Source organism: Heterodontus francisci, chromosome 41 (genome assembly GCF_036365525.1).
Source record: "Heterodontus francisci isolate sHetFra1 chromosome 41, sHetFra1.hap1, whole genome shotgun sequence".
NCBI classification, from domain to species: domain Eukaryota; kingdom Metazoa; phylum Chordata; class Chondrichthyes; order Heterodontiformes; family Heterodontidae; genus Heterodontus; species Heterodontus francisci.
In genome coordinates, this window is record NC_090411.1 from 17,251,153 (window position 1) to 17,269,889 (window position 18,737).

The 18,737-nt window shown below is 42.3% G+C and overlaps 1 protein-coding gene across 2 annotated transcripts in view; it reads left to right on the plus strand.

Annotated features, from left to right (window-relative positions):
- Nucleotides 1–18,737, plus strand: part of hmgxb4a (HMG box domain containing 4a) — a 56,511-nt gene that overhangs the window by 21,556 nt on the left and 16,218 nt on the right. For both annotated transcript variants that reach the window (XM_068019387.1, XM_068019388.1), the window contains 2 exons: nucleotides 15,242–15,320; nucleotides 17,431–17,495. In XM_068019387.1, the coding sequence (XP_067875488.1) occupies nucleotides 15,242–15,320; nucleotides 17,431–17,495 (144 nt within the window). The remainder of the gene's footprint in view (nucleotides 1–15,241; nucleotides 15,321–17,430; nucleotides 17,496–18,737) is intronic.

Here is an 18,737-nt window from a genome sequence, read left to right on the forward strand (position 1 = left end):
ACATGGATTATAATGACACCAAAAACAGGTTCAAGAGTGGTTGTGCAGCACAGTCGCCGATGACATTAGCTGTGACATTGGCTAGGGCAATTTCACTGCTTGACATAGATGGAAACTTGATTGGAGAGAGTAGGTTTTTTTTTACTCTGTCTCATTACTGGTACTCAGGTTTTTACAAAGGATATATGGCACAGAAACTGGCCATTTGGCCCACCTACTCGATGCTTGTGTTTTGTTCCACTCGATCATCCTCCCATCTTTCCTCATCTAAATCCATCATCGTAACCCTGTATTTCCTTCTCCCTCATATACTTGACCAGCTTTCCCTTAAGTTTGCTTCAGCCATTCCCTGTTGTCGTGAGTTCCACATTCTCACTACTCTTTTGGTAAAGAAGTTTCTTCTGAATTCCCTGTTGGATATCTTGGTGACTATCTTGTATTGGTGACCTCTAGTATGCTCTTTCCCACCAGAGGAAGCATTCTCTCTGTATCTACTCGATCAGAACCTTTCATAATTTTAAAGATCTCTATTCGGTCACCCCTCAGCGGTTTTTCAAGAGAAAAGAGACCCAGCCTGTCAATCCTTTGCTGATATGCATACCCTCGCATTTCTGGTATCAACCTTGTAAATCTTCTCTGCACCCTCTCTTGTGCCTGTATATCCTTTCTGTAATGTGGCAACCAGATCTGCAAGCGATACTCAAAATATGGCCTGACCAAGGTTTGATACAGGTTTACTTTTCAATCTGTCCCTCTAGAAATAAAGCCTGGTGCTTGGTTTGCATTTTTTATGATCTTGCTAACCTGACTAATGCTGACTGACGTATGCATCTCCAGAATTGAGTGCCGACTTCCAGAATTTGTGCCTTTTCTTTCTTTCCCTGACAGCTAGTTATCCCAGTGGCCCACAAAGGGTTTTGTACCAGCATAAACCCTGGTGGTTTCACTATGCACTGCATAAATTAGATTATTTTTCTGGGTTAGGTATATTGTCAGTGTTACTTTTGTCAGTACAGTTTTCATGACAACAACTTGCATTTATATTGTGCTTTCAACGTTGTAAATCTTTACAGGTGCATTATCAAACAAAATTTGACACTGCACCACATAATGAGTTATTGGAGCAAGTGACCAAAAGCGTGATCATAAAAGCCACTTTTAAGGAGTGACAAAGAAGGAGAGAAAGAGGAGAGGTTTAGGGAGGGAATTCCAGAGCTTAAGGCTTAAGCAGCTGAAGGCACGGGTGCCAATGTTGGAGTAAGTTACAGGTGCTTGAATCAGCCACACTAATATTCTGTATAGCGTTGGCTGTGGGAGCTGGATTTTATTTACTGTTGACAGTGATAGCACAAATGCTGCTATCCACCAAGAATTTGTAAGTAAATTGCAGAAAAATGCAAAAACAATGGAATCGTGATAATGAGGGACTTCAATTATCCTAATCCAGGCTGGGGAAAAACAGTGTAACGCGTAGTGTAGACGGGCAGGAATTCCTGAAATTTTTTTTTTATTCATTCATGGGATGTGGGTGTCACTGGCCAGGCCAGCATTTATTGCCCATCCCTAATTGCTCTTGAGAAGGTGGTGGTGAGCTGTCTTCTTGAACCGCTGCAGTCCATGTGAGGTAGGTGCACCCACAGTGCTGTTAGGAAGGGAGTTCCAGGATTTTGACCCAGCTACAGTGAAGGAACGGCAATATAGTTCCAAGTCATGGTGGTGTGAGACTTGGAGGGGAACTTGCAGGTGGTGGTGTTCCCATGCATTTGCTGCCCTTGTCCTTCTAGTTGGTAGAGGTCATGGGTTTGGAAGGTGCTGTCTAAGGAGGCTCGGTGCATTGCTGTAGTGTATCTTATAGATAGTACACACTGCTGCCACTGTGCGTCGGTGGTGGAGGGAGTGAATGTTGATGGGGTGCCAATCAAGCCGGCTGCTTTGTTCTGGATGGTATTGAGCTTCTTGAGTGTTGTTGGAGCTGCACCCATCCAGGCAAGTGGAGAGTATTCCATCACACTCCTGACTTGTGCCTTGTAGATGGTGGACAGGCTTTGGGGAGTCAGGAGGTAGGAGGTGAGTTACTCGCCTCAGGATTCCTAGCCTCTGACCTGCTCTTGTAGCCACGGTATTTATATGGCTACTCCAGTTCAGTTTCTGGTCAATGGTAGCCCCTAGGATGTTGATAGTGGGGGATTCAGCAATGGTAATGCTGTTGAATGTCAAGGGGAGATGGTTAGATTCTCTCTTGTTGGAGATGGTCATTGTCTGGCACTTGTGTGGCACGGATGTTACTTGCCACTTATCAGCCCAAGCCTGGATATTGTCCAGGTCTTGCTGCATTTCTACACAGACTGCTTCAGTATCTGAGGAGTCACGAATGGTGCTGAACATTGTGCAATCATCAGCGAACATCCCCACTTCTGACCTTATGATTGAAGGAAGGTCGTTGATGAAGCAGCTGAAGATGGTTGGGCCTAGGACACCACACTGAGGAACTCCTGCAGTGATGTCCTGGAGCTGAGATGATTGACCTCCAACAACCACGACCATCTTCCTTTGCGCTGGGTATGACTCCAGCCAGCGGAGAGTTTTCCCCCTGATTCCCATTGACCTCAGTCAAGTAATGCTCCTTGATGCCATACTCAGTCAAATGCTGCCTTGATGCCAAGGGCAGTCGCTCTCACCTCACCTCTTGAGTTCAGCTCTTTTGTCCATGTTTGAACCAAGGCTGTAATGAGGTCAGGAGCTGAGTGGCCTTGGCAGAACCCAAACTGAGCGTCACTGAGCAGGTTATTGCTAAGCAAGTGCCACTTGATGACACTGTTGATGACACCTTCCATCGCTTTACTGATGATTGAGAGTAGACTGATGGGGTGGTAATTGGCCGGGTTGGACTTGTCCTGCTTTTTGTGTCCAGGACATACCTGGGCAATTTTCCACATTGCAGGGTAGATGCCAGTATTGTAGCTGTACTGGAACAGCTTGGCTAGGGACGCAGCAAGTTCTGGAGCACAGGTCTTCAGTATTATTGCCGGAATATTGTCAGGGCCCATAGCTTTTGCAGTATCCAGTGCCTTCAGTCATTTCTTGATATTATGTGGAGTGAATCGAACTGGCTGAAGTCTGGCATCTGTGATGCTGGGGCCTTCAGGAGGAGGCCGAGATGGATCATCAACTTGGCACTTCTGGCTGAAGATTGTTGCAAATGCTTCAACCTTATCTTTCACACTGATGTGCTGGGCTCCCCCATCATTGAGGATGGGGATATTTGTGGAGCCACCTCCTCCAGTTAGTTGTTTAATTGTCCACCACCATTCACGGCTGGATGTGGTGGGACTGCAGAGCTTAGATCTTATCCGTTGGTTATGGGATCGCTTAGCTCTGTCTATCGCATGCTGCTTACGCAGTTTGGCACGCAGATAGTCCTATGTTGTAGCTTCACCAGGTTGACACCTCATTTTGAGGTATGCCTGGTGCTGCTCCTGGCATGCCCTCCTGCACTCTTCATTGAACCAGGGTTGGTCTCCTGGCTTGATGGTAATGGTAGAGTGGGGGGTATGCCGGGCCATGAGGTTACAGAGTGTGGTTGAGTACAATTCTGCTGCTGCTGATGGCCCACAGCGCCTCATGGATGCCCAGTTTTGCATTGCTAGATCTGTTTGAAATCTATCCCATTTAGCACGGTGGTAGTGCCACACAACACGATGGACGGTATCCTCAATGAGAAGGTGGGACTTCGTCTCCACAAGGACTGTGCGGTGGTCACTCCTACCAATACTATCATGGACAGATGCATCTGCGGCAGGCAGATTGTTGAGGACGAGGTCAAGTCTGTTTTCCCCTGTTGTTGGTTCCCTCAACACCTGCCGTATACCCAGTCCAGCAGATATGTCCTTTATGGCTCGGCCAGTAGTGGTGCTACCGAGCCAGTCTTGGTGATGGACATTGAAGTCCCCCACCCAGAGTACATTTTGTGCCATCGCCACCCTCTGTGCTTCCTCCAAGTGCTGTTCAACATGGAGGAGTGCTGACTCATCAGCTGAGGGAGGGGCGGTAGGTGGTAATCAGCAGGAGGTTTCCTTGTCCATGTTTGATCTGATGCCATGAGACTTCATGGGGTCCGGAGTCGATGTTGAGGACTCCGAGGGCAACTCCCTCACTACTGTATACCACTGTGCCACCACCTCTGGTGGGTCTGTCCTGCCGGTGGGACAGGACATACCCGGGGATGGTGATGGCAGTGTCTGGGACATTGTCTGTAAGGTATGATTCCGTGAGTATGACTATGTCAGTCTATTGCTTGACTAGTCTTTGGGACAGCTCTCCCAACTTTGGCACAAGCTCCCAGATGTTAGTAAGGAGAACTTTGCAGGGTCAACAGGGCTGGGTTTGCCGTTGTCATTTCTGGTGCCTAGGTCGATGCTGGGTGATCCGTCCGGTTTCATTCCTTTTTATTGACTTTGTAGCGGTTAGATACAACTGAGTGGCTTGCTAGGCCATTTTAGAGGGCATGTAAGAGTCAACCACATTGTTGTGGGTCTGGAGTCACATGTAGGCCAGACCAGGTAAGGATGGCAGATTTCTTTTCCTTAAAGGACATTAATGAACCAGATGGGTTTTTACAACAATCGACAATGGTTTCATGGCCATCATTAGGCTAGCTTTTAATTCCAGATTTATTAATTAAATTCAAATTCCACCTTCTGCTTGGTGGGATTTGAACCCATGTCCCCAGAGCAATACCCTGGGTCTCTAGGTTACTAGTCCAGTGACAATACCACTACGCCACCACCTCCCCTATGTGTACATTTTGCTAACAAATCTATTATTGGTACGTTGTTAAATGCCTTCTGAAAGTCCACATACACATGAAGTGCACTATCTTTATCAACCTTCTCTGTTATCTAATTGAAGAACTCAATCAAGTTTGTTGGACATGATTTTAAGTACCTCCTCTTTAACTGTTCTTGTCCTACCCAATTTCTCTACCTCCTCCTCCATAATCTGTGACATTGGTCGCATCCTCCTCTTAATGAAGACAAATGCAAAGTATACATTTAATACCTCAGTCGTGCCTTCTACTGCCACAAATTTCCTTTTTGATCCCTAATTGGCCTCACCCTATTACTATCCTTTTATTCTTTAAATGTTTATGAAAGACTTGTGTTCCCCATTATATTACCCACTAATCTTTTCATACATACTCTTTGCCCTTGTTATTTATTTTTTCTGTTTTCCTTCTCACTCTGTATTCTGCTTGATTCACTACTGTATTATGAACCAGACATTTATTGCATTTTAATCTCAATTTATTTGGTCATGCAGGGAGCTGTAGCTTTGGATGTCCTTCCTTTCCTTCTTAAGGGAATCTGTTTAGTCTTCACCTGAACTATCTCCTCCTTGAAGGGGTTCCATTACGCATTTACTGTTTTGCCTGCCAGTTTCATGTTTCCAATCCATCTGGGCCGGGATCTCTTTTCAACTCAGTGAAATTAGCCCCCTTTCAGTTGAATATCTTATCCTTTGGTTGTGCTTTGTCCTTTTCAATAACTATTCTAGACCTGATGATATTATGATCAGTGTGTACAAGAGAACTCTCTTAATGTATGCTGGAAATGTTCAGGCCAGGCAGCCTCTGTGGACAGAGAAATAGAGTTAATGATTCAGGTCGATGAACTGGAAAAAGTTAGAGATGTAACCGGTTTAAAGCAAATGCGGAGGCAGGGGTGGGTGGAAAAGGGAAGGTCTGTGATCGGGTGAAAGACAAGAGTGATTCAGTGAGCAGCACACTCTTTACTGGCATCTGCTGCCCGAAGAAGCTTTCTCGTTTAGTGTGTTTCCAGCCCAATGAGGAAGGAAGCAATGCTTTATCTAGTTCTGGGGAACGAAGTGGGGCAAGTGGAGCAGCTTCAGAGGGAAAACATTTGGGGAGCACTGATCATAATATCATCAGGTCAAGGAAGGACATCCAAAGCTACAGCTCCCTGCATGACCAAATAAATTGAGATTAAAATGCAATAAGCGTCTGGTTCATAATACAGTAGTGAATCAAGCAGAATACAGAGTGAGAAGGAAAACAGAAAAAATAAATAAAAAGGGCAAAGAGTATGTATGAAAAGATTAGTGGGTAATATAATGGGGAACACAAGTCTTTCATAAACATTTAAAGAATAAAAGGATAGTAATAGGGTGAGGCCAATTAGGGATCAAAAAGGAAATTTGTGGCAGTAGAAGGCACGACTGAGGTATTAAATGTATACTTTGCATTTGTCTTCATTAAGAGGAGGATGCGACCAATGTCACAGATTATGGAGGAGGAGGTAGAGAAATTGGGTAGGACAAGAATAGTTAAAGAGGAGGTACTTAAAATCATGTTCGACAAACTTGATTGAGTTCTTCAATTGGATAACAGAGAAGGTTGATAAAGATAGTGCAGTTCATGTGTATGTGGACTTTCAGAAGGCATTTAACAACGTACCAACAATAGATTTGTTAGCAAAATTTAAGATGATGAGATTAAAGGGACAGTAGCAGTGTGGAAACAAAGTTTATGGACAGGAAACAGTAGTGAATTGTTATTTTTCACATGAGTGAGGTATACAGTGGTGCCCCAGGGTTCAATATTAAGACCACTGCACTTTTTGATATATATTAATACCGGGACTTGGGCCCAGAGGACTTTTAATTTCAAAGCTTGCAGAGGAGACAAAACTTGGAAATGTAGTTAATGGTGAGACTTCAGTAGGACATAGACAGACTGGACAGACACATGGCAGATGAAATTTAACACAGAGAAGTGTGAAGGGATGCATTTGGAAGGAAGAATGAGGAGTGGCAATGTAAGCTAAGTGGTACAATTTTAAAGGGGTTGTCGAAACAGAATTGGGGGTTCATGTACAGAAATCTGAGAGTGTGGCAGGACAAGTTAATTCGGCTGTTAAAAAAACACACTGGATCTTGGGCTTTATTATTAGAGGCATAGAAATCAAAAGCAAGGAAGTTGATCAAAACCTTCATATAACACTGGTTAGGTCTCAGCTAGAGTAGTATTGGTGATCCACCCAAGGGTAGGTCCTCTGCTCATTTCTCTATGCCGCACAGTTCTGCATTTTCCTCTTCAGTTGCTCGTAAGAGCCCCCCATTTTTTAACTTCCATGAGAAATGAGCGATATAACTAGGGGAAAAAGTACATGAGGTGGTTTCCCGTTGCCTTCCTTATGTGTGCTTTAAAAGAAGCACAACTCCTCTTGCTGAAGGATCCTGTAAGCAACTGTTGTCACTCAAGGTTCTAGCTCTTTCATGATCACCACTGAAAATTTGCTAGTTCCACCGTTGGCCATGGCTCATAACGCTGAGCATAGGACCCTTACCTGAGCCTGATGTGACTCGCAAAAAGGCAGGGATGATTACCCCCTGAGGTCTCAAATGACCTTGCTACCCTATCAGTTAAGAGTATTTTGTCTAATTCTGGGCATCACAGTTTAGTAAGGATATTAAGGCCTTGGAGAGAGTGCAGGAGAGCGAGATAATGGTACCAGGGGTGAGCGACTTCAGCTACATGGAGAGGTTGGGGTTGTTGTCCTTAGAGCAGAGAAGGTTAAGGAGTGATTGAATAGAGGTGCTCAAAATTATGAGGGGTTTTGACCGAGTAAATAAGGAGAAACTGTTTGCACTGGCAGGAGGGTCGGTAACCAGAGGACACAGATTTAAAATAATTAGCAAAAGAATCACAGGGGAGATCAGAATATTTTTTATGCAGCGAGCTGTTATGGTCTGGAGTACATTGCCTGAAAGAGTGGTGGAAGCAGATTCAGTAGCAAATTTCCAAGGGGATTTTTTTTTTCTATGCATCTCGAGATATGGGTGTGACTGGCAATCATGGTATTCCACACCCCTGGTTGCCCTGAGTGAGTGGCTTCCTCAAGCAGTGAAGAGTCAACCCGTTGGCATGGGCCGGATGGGGTAAGGACAGCAGGTTTGCTTCCCTGAAGGATATTTTTGAACCTCTTGGGTTTTTACAACAATCTGACAACTTCTACTGATATCAGCTTTTTATTTGCAGACTCTCAAACTGCCATGGTGTGATTTGAATTAGCATTCTTTGGTTTATTAATCCGGTAACATAACCACTGCCCTACCATACTCAGTGGCATTTGATATATGCTTGTAAATTTGAATGGTTTTGGGGGACGATGGACTGAATGGCCTCCTCCTATGCAGTATCATTCTGTGATTTAGACTGAAAATGGTCTTGAACCATTTGATGCTGTTGACCAGAATATAATTGAGCAAATTAACTGTAGAGAGAGACTTTAAAGTGAATGTCATGGAACTTTTTGAAGACGATCAGGGGAGTTCTCGCCAGTATCCTGATCAATATTTATCCCTCAATCAACCTCACTAAAAAAAACAGATTATCTGGGTCATTATTTCATTGCTGTTTGTAGGATTTTGCTGTGCAGATTGGCTACCACATTTCTTGTGCTATCCCTAGTGCTTCTATTCTTGTGCAGTGAATAATACCGGGATAGAAAGACACCAGAGGTGGGGTTATTTCAACAAGATATTTATCTGTATCAATCTTCTGTTTTGTCTGTATTCTCATTTGCTTTAGTTATCTCGCCAATCATCTTGCACGAAAAGCTAACCATTCCCATTTGATCAGAGCCATGACAATCTCTGACCCACCTCACGATAGACCTTGTGCAGCTATTAAACGCACTCAAGAAAATTCTCTTGTATTCACCCCATGTTCCAACTGCTCCAAATTATCTCTCCCTGTAAACAAACTGTTCAAAATCCCTCAAACACTTGGACTACTGCACCCCAGTTTTGATGCATGCCATGAAGAATGTATATGTGGTATTTGAAAGATATATGACAGATGTGGGACTCTTAGCAACAGATGTAGTTCTGGGATCGCAATGCACACGAGCTTTCTGCAGAGCCCTCAGTCACTCAAAGCAGAAGGCCATGCCGGATGTTTTGATGGCGGAGAATGGAGATGAAATCTTCCTCTGACCAAATGCCAGAACCATGATTCTCAATCAGCACCAGTGAAAAGTTGAGCTTCTGCTGTCAGGCTCCTTGTTAGTGCATCATTACCATAATCTGTGTTAGCTGTGGCCTGGTTTGTAATACTCGCACCTGAATCAGAAGGTCATGGATTCAAATCCCACTTGAGCAAATAATCTAATCTGACACACCAGTGGAGTGCTGTACTGTTGGAGGTGCTATCTTTTGGATGAGACATTAAACTGAGGCCCTGTCTGCCATCCCAATTGGAAGTAAAAGGTCCCACTGCACTATTCGAAGAAGGGATGGGAAGTTGTTGCTGGGAACATCGCCAATATTTATCCCTCTGCCAATATCGCTAAATTATCCGAATGCTGTTTGTGGGAGCTTGCTGTATACAAATTGTCTGCTACGTATCCTACATTACGACAGTGACTACACTTCAAAGGTACCTGATGGCTTTGTAGCGCACTTTGGGATGTCTGAGGTCGTAAAAGGTGCTATGCAAATGAAAATCTGTCTTTCTTCCCCAGAGTAGCTCCCAGTCACACTCACCCCAACATTTCCGTATCCTTCCCCTCCATCCCCCCACAATGATGTGTCTTGTCTCCAGATTTAGCTACTTCCTCATCAAAACCCAGAAATTACAGCGAGGAGAGGAGTAATGTCCCCTGCCCCCACCCCAGCCTACAAGCTCCATTTAGAAAGTATGTTGAGTTCTGACATTTTTTAACTTCTTTGAGGCAGAATTTAAATATTTCATTGACTGGTAAATCCACTTTTTCGTATATAAAATGCATCATCAGACCACTCTCATACAAATTATTAAAATTTGGTAGACTTGTTGCATTTTAAAGTCAGATCATTGTTTTAAAAATGTTATATTTTTGTTGAATGAAATTTATATCAAACTTTTCTGATACCACACTTAGAGTACTGTGCACATTTCTTGTCTCCATATTACTAAAAGGATATAGAGGCACTGTGCAGAATGTTATGAAGCTGGACTTTGTAGAATGGTTTTGTTAAAAAATAAACTGATCTTCAGTGCAATATAAATTGCACATTCGGAGGAAACATGTGACCTCATTCCAATTCTGCCCAGAGACAAGCCAGGAGAACAAGGAACCCAGATCAAAGACCCATTTGAAAGCAGGGTGCAAGGTTGTAACACCTAAAGGACAATGGGTTTCGCTCTCCCAGGCTGTAAACAGGGAGCCAGGGGCTCGAAGATGCAAATTCAAGTTGCAACTTTAACAGCTGGAAACAAAGGAAGGCCCAGGTGGTTTTGCTATGGTCAGACTTATGGACTCTGAGAATTGTAAAAGACAGATGCATTTTGGCTTTTAATCTCGTCAAATTTGACAGGTTTTCCCAGGTCTGGAGACTGGAAGGAAGAAACAAGGACCAGCAGCTGTTGCACAGCCTGAAGAGAGGGGGACTGGTGGCTTTTTCTGAGAAAACAGCTTCTTTCAGATCACTGATACAGCAAAAGGCTGCTAAGATTTGACTCTGGCTCGAGGTTTGCGAAGGAGAAAAGACCAACAGTTTTACCAGAGATTGCCTTATTATTGGAAATTTAGTCGACTTTTCTCAGAAGAAGTGAGCGAAGAGAACGTCTTAACTTTGAGAAGGACTGGGAGAGCCAACCCATTGCAACTGGGAGGAGTTTGGGACTTTTAGCTGCAAGGATATCATTTCATTGAGGACACTGAGTAACACATAAATGTGGTGTGGGGTTTTCGAGTGTGTTAATAAGTTGATGGGAAATACCTTTCTCTAATTCAGCTGCCGACTAAGTACTGTTTAGTTAATGTTGATTTATAGTTATAGTAAAACTCTTAAAATGTGAAATCTTGTTTAATTCTTTAATTGGTCTGGGTTGTTCATATCTCATTTTTTAGTTAACGGTCTCAATTGAGGTCGTAACAAATTGGGGCCTCATCCGGGATTCAAATTGTTCACGATTAGGCTATAAAATGAGTACATTGGAATTTGCTAGAATTTAAAGAAACAAGATTTCGCAATTACTTTTGCTATACTCATAAAAGCATATCTACTTTTAACGCCCAAGCCTTTGTGGAGGGAGAAGATTTGACTGTCAGTGACTTAACACAGTTAACAGTGGATGCGTTCAAGGCTGTAACAGAGCACATGGGGATTAGTTTAAAATCAAAAGCTAAAAAAGCAGAAACTGTTGAAGTGTTGGCTTGGCATTTTAACTTTGAGGAAACGAGTGATCTTGGTAGCACTCAGATTGAGTTAGCTAGAATTCAGTTACAAATGAAGCAACGGATTGGAAAGAGAAGAGAAAAGGAAAGTCGGAAAAGGAATAGCACAGAGTTTGAAAATGTAGAAAAGGCTGAGAGAGAAATTAAAGATTTGAAAGCAGGATTCAGGATGGAGAAGAGCATCCTGATGCTTCTCAGGGAGTGGTTGGTACTGTCTGGTTCATGACATACCAGGGGTAGGTAAAAGGAAGCAAAGGAAAAAGTCCCACAGCAAAAGTTAAAATGCTGTGAGAAAAGAAACGACTACTGGAGTGTGTGTGAGTGAGTGAGATTCGTGGAAGGTGTGATTCTTTTGTTTGAAAGTCTGTTGTTACCTGTGTGATATGTAAAATGTTAGTGATTGAAATGTTTACAGTGTTATATGTTGTAGAAAAATCATTACCGTACTATGGTAATGATTTTTCCATTTTTAGGGAGGTGTTATGAACACTAGACTTTTAGTATGGTTTTGTTTAAAAAAACTAATCTTTAATGCAGTATAAATTGGACATTCAGAAGAGACATGTGACCTCATTCCAATTCTGTCCAATGACAAGCTACGAGAACAAGGAACCCAGATCAAAGACCCTTTTGAAAGCAGGGTGCAAGGTTGTAACTTTAAAGGGTAATGGGTTTCCGTCTCCCAGACTCTGAGATTGTAAACAGGGAACGGGGGCTCTAAGATGCAAATTCTAGTTGCAATTTTTAACACCTGGCAACAGAGGAAGGCCCAGGTGGTTTTGCTATAGTCAGACTTACGGATTCTGCTAATTGTAAAAGGCAAATTACTATTGGCTTTTAATCAGGAATCTGACAGGTTTTCCTAGGTCTGGAGACTGAAGGGTAGAAACAAGGACCAGTAGCTGCTGCAAAGCCTGGAGAGAGAGAGAGGGACCAATGACTGTGTTTGAGAAAACAGCTTCTGTCAGATCACTGATACAGCAAAAGGCTGCTGAGATTTGACTCCGGTTCGCAGGCTCGAGGTTTGCGGGAGAGAAAAGACCAACAGGGTCACCAGAGGTTGCCTTATTAATGGAAATGTTGTCAAAAGTGCTCAGAAGTGAGTGAAGAGGACGTCTTAATTTTGATAAGGACTGGAAGATCCAACCCATTGCAACTGGGAGGAGTTTGGGATTTTTAACTGCAGGGATATCGCTTCAATGAGGACACTGAGTAATGAAGAATGAGTGTGTTAATAAGTTACTATTAAAATACCTTTCTCTATTGATTTGTAGTTGAGTTATAGTAATTCTCTTAAAACGTGAAATCTTGTGCAATTCTTTAATCGGTCTGGGGAGTTCATATCTCTTGTTTTAAAGTTAACAGTCTCAACTGAGGTCATAAAGGTGCAAAAACGATTTGCAAGTCTGATACGTTGTAACTGTCAGGAAAGGCTGAATATGCTGGTGGTCTTTTCTCTGGAAAAGAAGGCTGAGGTCTGATCTGGTAAAGGTTTTCAAAATTATGAAAGGGTTTGATATGGTAGATATAGAGAAGATGTTTCCACTTATGGGAGAGTTCAAAACTAGGGGCTGATAAATATAAGATGGTCAGTAATAAATACAAAATGAAATTCAGGAGCAACGTCTTTCCCCAGAGAGTGGTTAGAATGTGGAATTCATTGCACAAGAAGTAGCTGAGATGAATAGCACAGATGTAATTAAGGAGAAGCTGGATAAACGCAAGAGGGAGAAAGGAGTAAACGGTTATGCTGATAGGTAAAATGAAGTAGGGTGGGAGTAAGCTTGTATGGAGTATTAACACTGGCACAGGTCAGTTGGGCTGAATAGCCTGTTTGTGTGCTGTAAATTCTGTATTATAGAAATGTAACTTTTATAATTAATAACTAATTATTAGTTATTCATTGGCCCAGATTTTGCTGTGGTAATGATGGCAAATCTGTCAGCATTCGCTGTCATTACTCCACTGAAACCGACAGCAACTTCAGGAATTCAGACATGCGCAGAATAACACGGAAACCCAGAAATTGCTGTCAGTGAGTCTATGCTCCTCCATAGGGTGCGCTGTAGAGGTTCCCACAGATTGCTGCCTCCCTTGCAATAATGAATTCATGAGAACTCTTAACACTGCCAAAACCCTGGAAAGACTTACAGCTTGTTGAATGAGGTGTAACTGAGTTTTAACAGCGTTCTAACTTCATAGTTACTGCCAAACACCCTTACTGGCCTTGAAAAGCTAATCTTATATTTGTCAAATATCTCCACAATGATTTTAAAAATCCATGTGTTTAAAAACTTTTTATTTAATCAAATGTCCGTTTCTATTTATTTTAGCTTCTATCTTAATGCAGTCATACATTTATTTTGTTAACAGAAAATATCAATTAAAAGTGAAGGATATTTAGTGCTTTTAACTTCCTGGTTTGCTGTGTATGAATACTTCAATCTGATTGGTTGTCTATCTGCTTGTGGACATCACTGCTGTTGCACTCTGAGACATCCCCTTGACTTGGCGTAGGATTTAAACTGCTGGCTGGAAAGGGGAAATTCCCGTCACAGAGATCCTTAGTTCTTTTTTGGAAGCTTTCTTCGAGGTCAGTGGTAAGCAGCCTGCAAAATCTGGGCTATTGCTCCCAGTTATTTTTTGTAGAAACATAGAAAATAGGAGCAGGGGAAGGCCATTTGGCCCTTCGAGCCTGCTCCGCCATTCATTATGATCATGGCTGATCATCCAACTCAGTAACCTGTTCCCGCTTTCACCCCATATCCTTTGATCCCTTTAATCCCCAGAGCTATATCTAACTCCTTGAAAACATACAATGTTTTGGCCTCAATTGCTTTCTGTGGTAGTGAATTCCACAGGTTCACCACTCTGGGTGAAGAAATTTCTCCTCATCTCAGTCCTGAAAGGTTTACCCTGTATCCTTAGACTATGACCCCTGGTTCTGGACTCCCCCACTGTTGGGAACATCCTTCCTGCATCTACCCTGTCAAGTTCTGTTAGAATTTTATAGGTTTCTATGAGATTCCCCCCTCACTCTTCTGAACTCCAGCAAATATAATCCTAACCGACTCAATCTCTCCTCATACTTCAGTCCCGCCATCCCAGGAATCAGTCTGGTAAGCCTTCGCTGCACTCCCTCTATAGAAGAACATCCTTCCTCAGATAAGGAGACCAAAACTGCACACAATATTCCAGGTGTGACCTCACCAAGGCCTTGTATAATTGCAGCAAGACATCCCTGCTCCTGTACTCGAATCCTCTCGCTATGAAGGCCAACATACCATTTGCCTTTTTTACTGCCTGTTGGACCTGCATGTTTACCTTCAGCAGGCGGTAAAAAAGGCAAATTTAAGGTGATCTATAATGATATGCCTGCCTAGCAGGATGCAGGAAATACTCAGCAGGTCTGGCAACATCTCAGACCTGCTGAATATTTCCAGCATTTTCTGCTATTTCCTCTTGTCTGCAGTATCTTGCTCTTGGAGTAGGATGCAGCATGGGTTCCACCAGGGGGAGCCAAAGGATAGGCTGCTAACTGTACCAGCTTTATATTGCTCTCTCAACTCCTTAGCCTGATCCATATAAACTTGAACACGCCACAGGAAAACAATTGCTAGTTGCTTTTTAAAAAAAAAACTATTAAATACAACTTGTTAACTTCTTCGTAATGACTCCATCTGGGCTTAGAACTGAGACATGTATTGTTGGGACTGAGTAAATGTATACTCTGCATCTAAGTAACTGATCAAGTAGTGCTTGATGCTGAAATGGGGTGTCTGAAATACAAAACCCGTGCCATTGTGTAGCACAAAGATCCTTCATCTTGATCATCGCAAAACTTACTCAAAAGAATTAGTTAGAAATAGCAACATAATTAACCCGTCTACATGTAGTAATTTATCCAGGGAAAGCAGTTTATGTGATTTGTGGTTGAAACAGTTATCAAAGTGATTGAGAGTTAGTTTTGTAGTTACATTTTTGTGCATTTTATTTTACAGAAAAAGAAGAATATGTCTGCTTACCAGCTGTTTTGTAAGGAGTACCGCATTAATATTGTTGCTGAACATCCAGGAATAGGTGGGAGTATTATTTTTTTATACATGTCAGCATGTTTGTGTGTTTTGGTGAGGGCAAGAGTTACTTGTCTCTGATAAAGGAAACAGCAGAGGGGATCTTGTGTCTGTAATGCCCTGAACTAGTTGGTAAGAGATTAGTTTAGGAATATCCCTCCTTGCCTGCCCAGGAGGCGATTGGTCTCTGTTTGAACCATCCCTGCTGAGATCACCAATTCATCTTTCAATTCATAAAATCATAGAACGATACAGCACAGAGTAGGCCATTTGGCCCATCGTGCTTGTGCTGCTTCTTTGAAAGAGCTATCCAATGAGTCCTACTTCCCTGTCTTTTCCCCAAGCCCTATAAAAATTTTCCCCTTCAAATATTTATCCAATTCCCTTTTGAACATTACTATTGAATCTGCTTTCCCCACTCTTTTAAGGCCAGATCATTAGAACTCGGTGCGTAAAATATGTTTTCCTCATGTTGCCTCTGATTCTTTTGCCAGTTACCTTAAACCCGTTGCATCTTTCAAAACCTAACAATACGGTGACCATGTTTGTAGTGAATAACAATTTTTTTGTTTTGGAGAACCATGAAATGTCCCTTCTCAATCACTCCCACCCACCCCATTCCCTCCAGTGTACCCAGACCACCAACGTCGGCCAAGAGTTCAGTTAACCTACTATGAATCACTCCACAGCTCAGTAACAGGCGCAGTGAGATAGGCCCATGCTTAACACCACCTCACAGCAGTGCGCACGAGGTCAGAAGCTTCACATTCTGGAGGGGGGAAGTTAGGAGACACGTCCCATCAGTCGAGAAGTTTGTATACATGCACAATGGCCTTAGCACTCTGAGACGTCAGCACTAGGTAGTTTACTTTGTCTCCCTGGCACCGAGTATGGACTCCCATTAGTATGATAGGGATGGGGACCACAGGAAATCATATTTCTACAGGTCCTAAATTGTCACTAATGAAATGCAGGAAAAAGATTCTGAATGTTTCAGGGGTCCCCATATCCACTACTTTTGAAGTTACGCAAACACTTTATGGGTCATTGGCTTTGAAGTGAGTCTTCAAGTGTGTTGCCAGCTGCTTATGGGGGATTCAAATGAAAATTTGGAGAGAGCAAATACTTGAAAAATCGCAACAGTGAACTTGCATTGTGTCACTCCATCGCAGACTATCAGCAGAGCATTTAACTTGCGTTGTCAAGCGTTGAAACTGTGCAGCCGAGCTATGGAACCCTTGACCGTGTGATTGATGTCTCTCTGATAGAGGTGTTCAAAATTGAGAGGTTTCAATTGAGCAGGTTGAAATTATTGGTGACTGAAGGGCACCAATTTAAGATCATCAACAAAAGGGGAGGTCAGGATAATTTTTTTGCCCAGAGAGTTGTTAGCGTGTGAACGAGTGATGTAGGCAAAATCTATAAAGCTAAAAGGGAAAGGATAAATACTAAGAAACAAGTAACGTTTAAAAGGACATGGAGGAATGTCAGGGGAATGGGATTAAGTGACTAGCTCTTTCAGAAAGCCAATGTGAGCACCATGGGATGAATGTCCTCCTTCTGTGTTCTGAAAATGTTAGGATTATATGAATTGTCATTTTGTGCTTTGTCTAAGCTATATTCAAATTGAATATGTTAACGTGCAGAGGGTATTAAATTGTGAGATACTAGAGGTTGATCGACCCCTGTTGATATCGAAAGGCAGTTTGTGGAAAGTAAGACTAGAGAAACCATATAACATGAATATGCACTGACAAAGCCAACAACATGTTCCTGCTTGGTGTTTCATTTAGACTGCTCAGTGGTGCAGTGTGTACTGAATCTGTTGAATCGTTAAAAAGGGAATTAGATGGATCACTGATCCAGCAAAAATAGACCTGGATTTGGGGTATAAAATTTTTTTTTTTTAAAAAGACAGCTGAGATCATGAAAGAAAACTCGGGTGATTTTTCTGTTGGATATATTGAGTATCCTGAGTTGAGCAGTGTAATGCATTGTTGAGCTTGGTCATCAATCCCATCCTTCAATAAAATCGACAAGACTCAGTCACGTTATTGTGGTTAAATGTAACTTGGAATTTAGCCTCCCACTGATGGTTGTACTTGTCTTTGCCACAGATTTCGGTGAGCTTAGCAAGAAACTGGCTGAGGTATGGAAACAGCTTCCTGACAAGGAAAAGCAGGTAAGCATAGTTCGTTTTTGCGTTGTGTTCAGACCAGCTTTTAGAAATGGTCCTGTTACAAGTTGAGCACGTGGTTTCTTTGCAGCCAGCTTGGTCATGTTCACACGGAGATTTAAGCAAAATGAGATATACATTGTTAGTTTTATTCCAAAATAGATGCTCACTTGAAGCTAAAAGTAATCAATGTTTTGTAGTTGTGTTATTCAAAGTAAGAACTTGCATTTATATAGTGCCTTTGATATCCTCAGGAGATCCCAAGCATTTTGCAACTGGTTATTTACTTTTAAAATGTATTCAATTATTTTATAACTAAATGCAACAGTCAGTTTAAGGGCAGCAGCATCCAACAGACTGCAAACCAGATAAATGACAAAGTCAAATATATACAAAATCTGCATCTTGAAACATGCTTTTCTTGTGTTGACCAGTCAAAATGAACTGATGCTGTGACCCAGCAATCAACAGGCCACTCAGCTGAACTGCTGTAAGCTGGTGTTTATGAAGCTGGTGCTTTACCTGAGTCTCTGATCATCATAACATTATACCCCTTTCTCCATTATGTACTTATCAAACTTCCCCTTAAATGTATTTATACTCTTCATCTCAACCACTTCTTGTGGTAGAGTTACAAATTCTAACCACTCTCTGGGTAAAGAAGTTTCTCCTAAGTTCCTTATTGGATTTATTAATGACTATCTTATATTTGAGTCCGAGTTTTGGTCTTCCTCACAAGAGGAAACATTTACCCTATCAAACCCCTTCACAATTTTGAAGACTTGTATTTGCCCTCAGCCTTCACTACTAGAGAAGTCGGGCTGTCAGATTTAAGAGAGTAAATCAGTCAAGTCTTTATTGTAAGGTTATGTTGCCATCTATTTTTCCCCAAGGGCAAAGCTTCAGTAGAAAAATTGGGAAATATCAGAAAGCCCTAAATTGTTAATGAGGATGTACTTAAAATCATGCTTGACAAACTTGATTGAATTCTTTGATGAAATAATGGAGAGGGTTGATGAAGCTAGTGCACAGGTGGTGTCTGAGGCCCAACCATCATCTTCAGTGCTTGCTACTTCATCAATGACCTTCCATCCATCATAAGGTCAGAAGTGGGGATGTTCACTGAGGATTGCATAGTGTTCAGTACCATTTGCAACTCCTCAGACACTGAAACAGTCCATGCTTGCATGCAGCAAGACCTGGACAACATTCAGGCTTGGACTGTTAAGTAGCAAGTAACATTCGTGC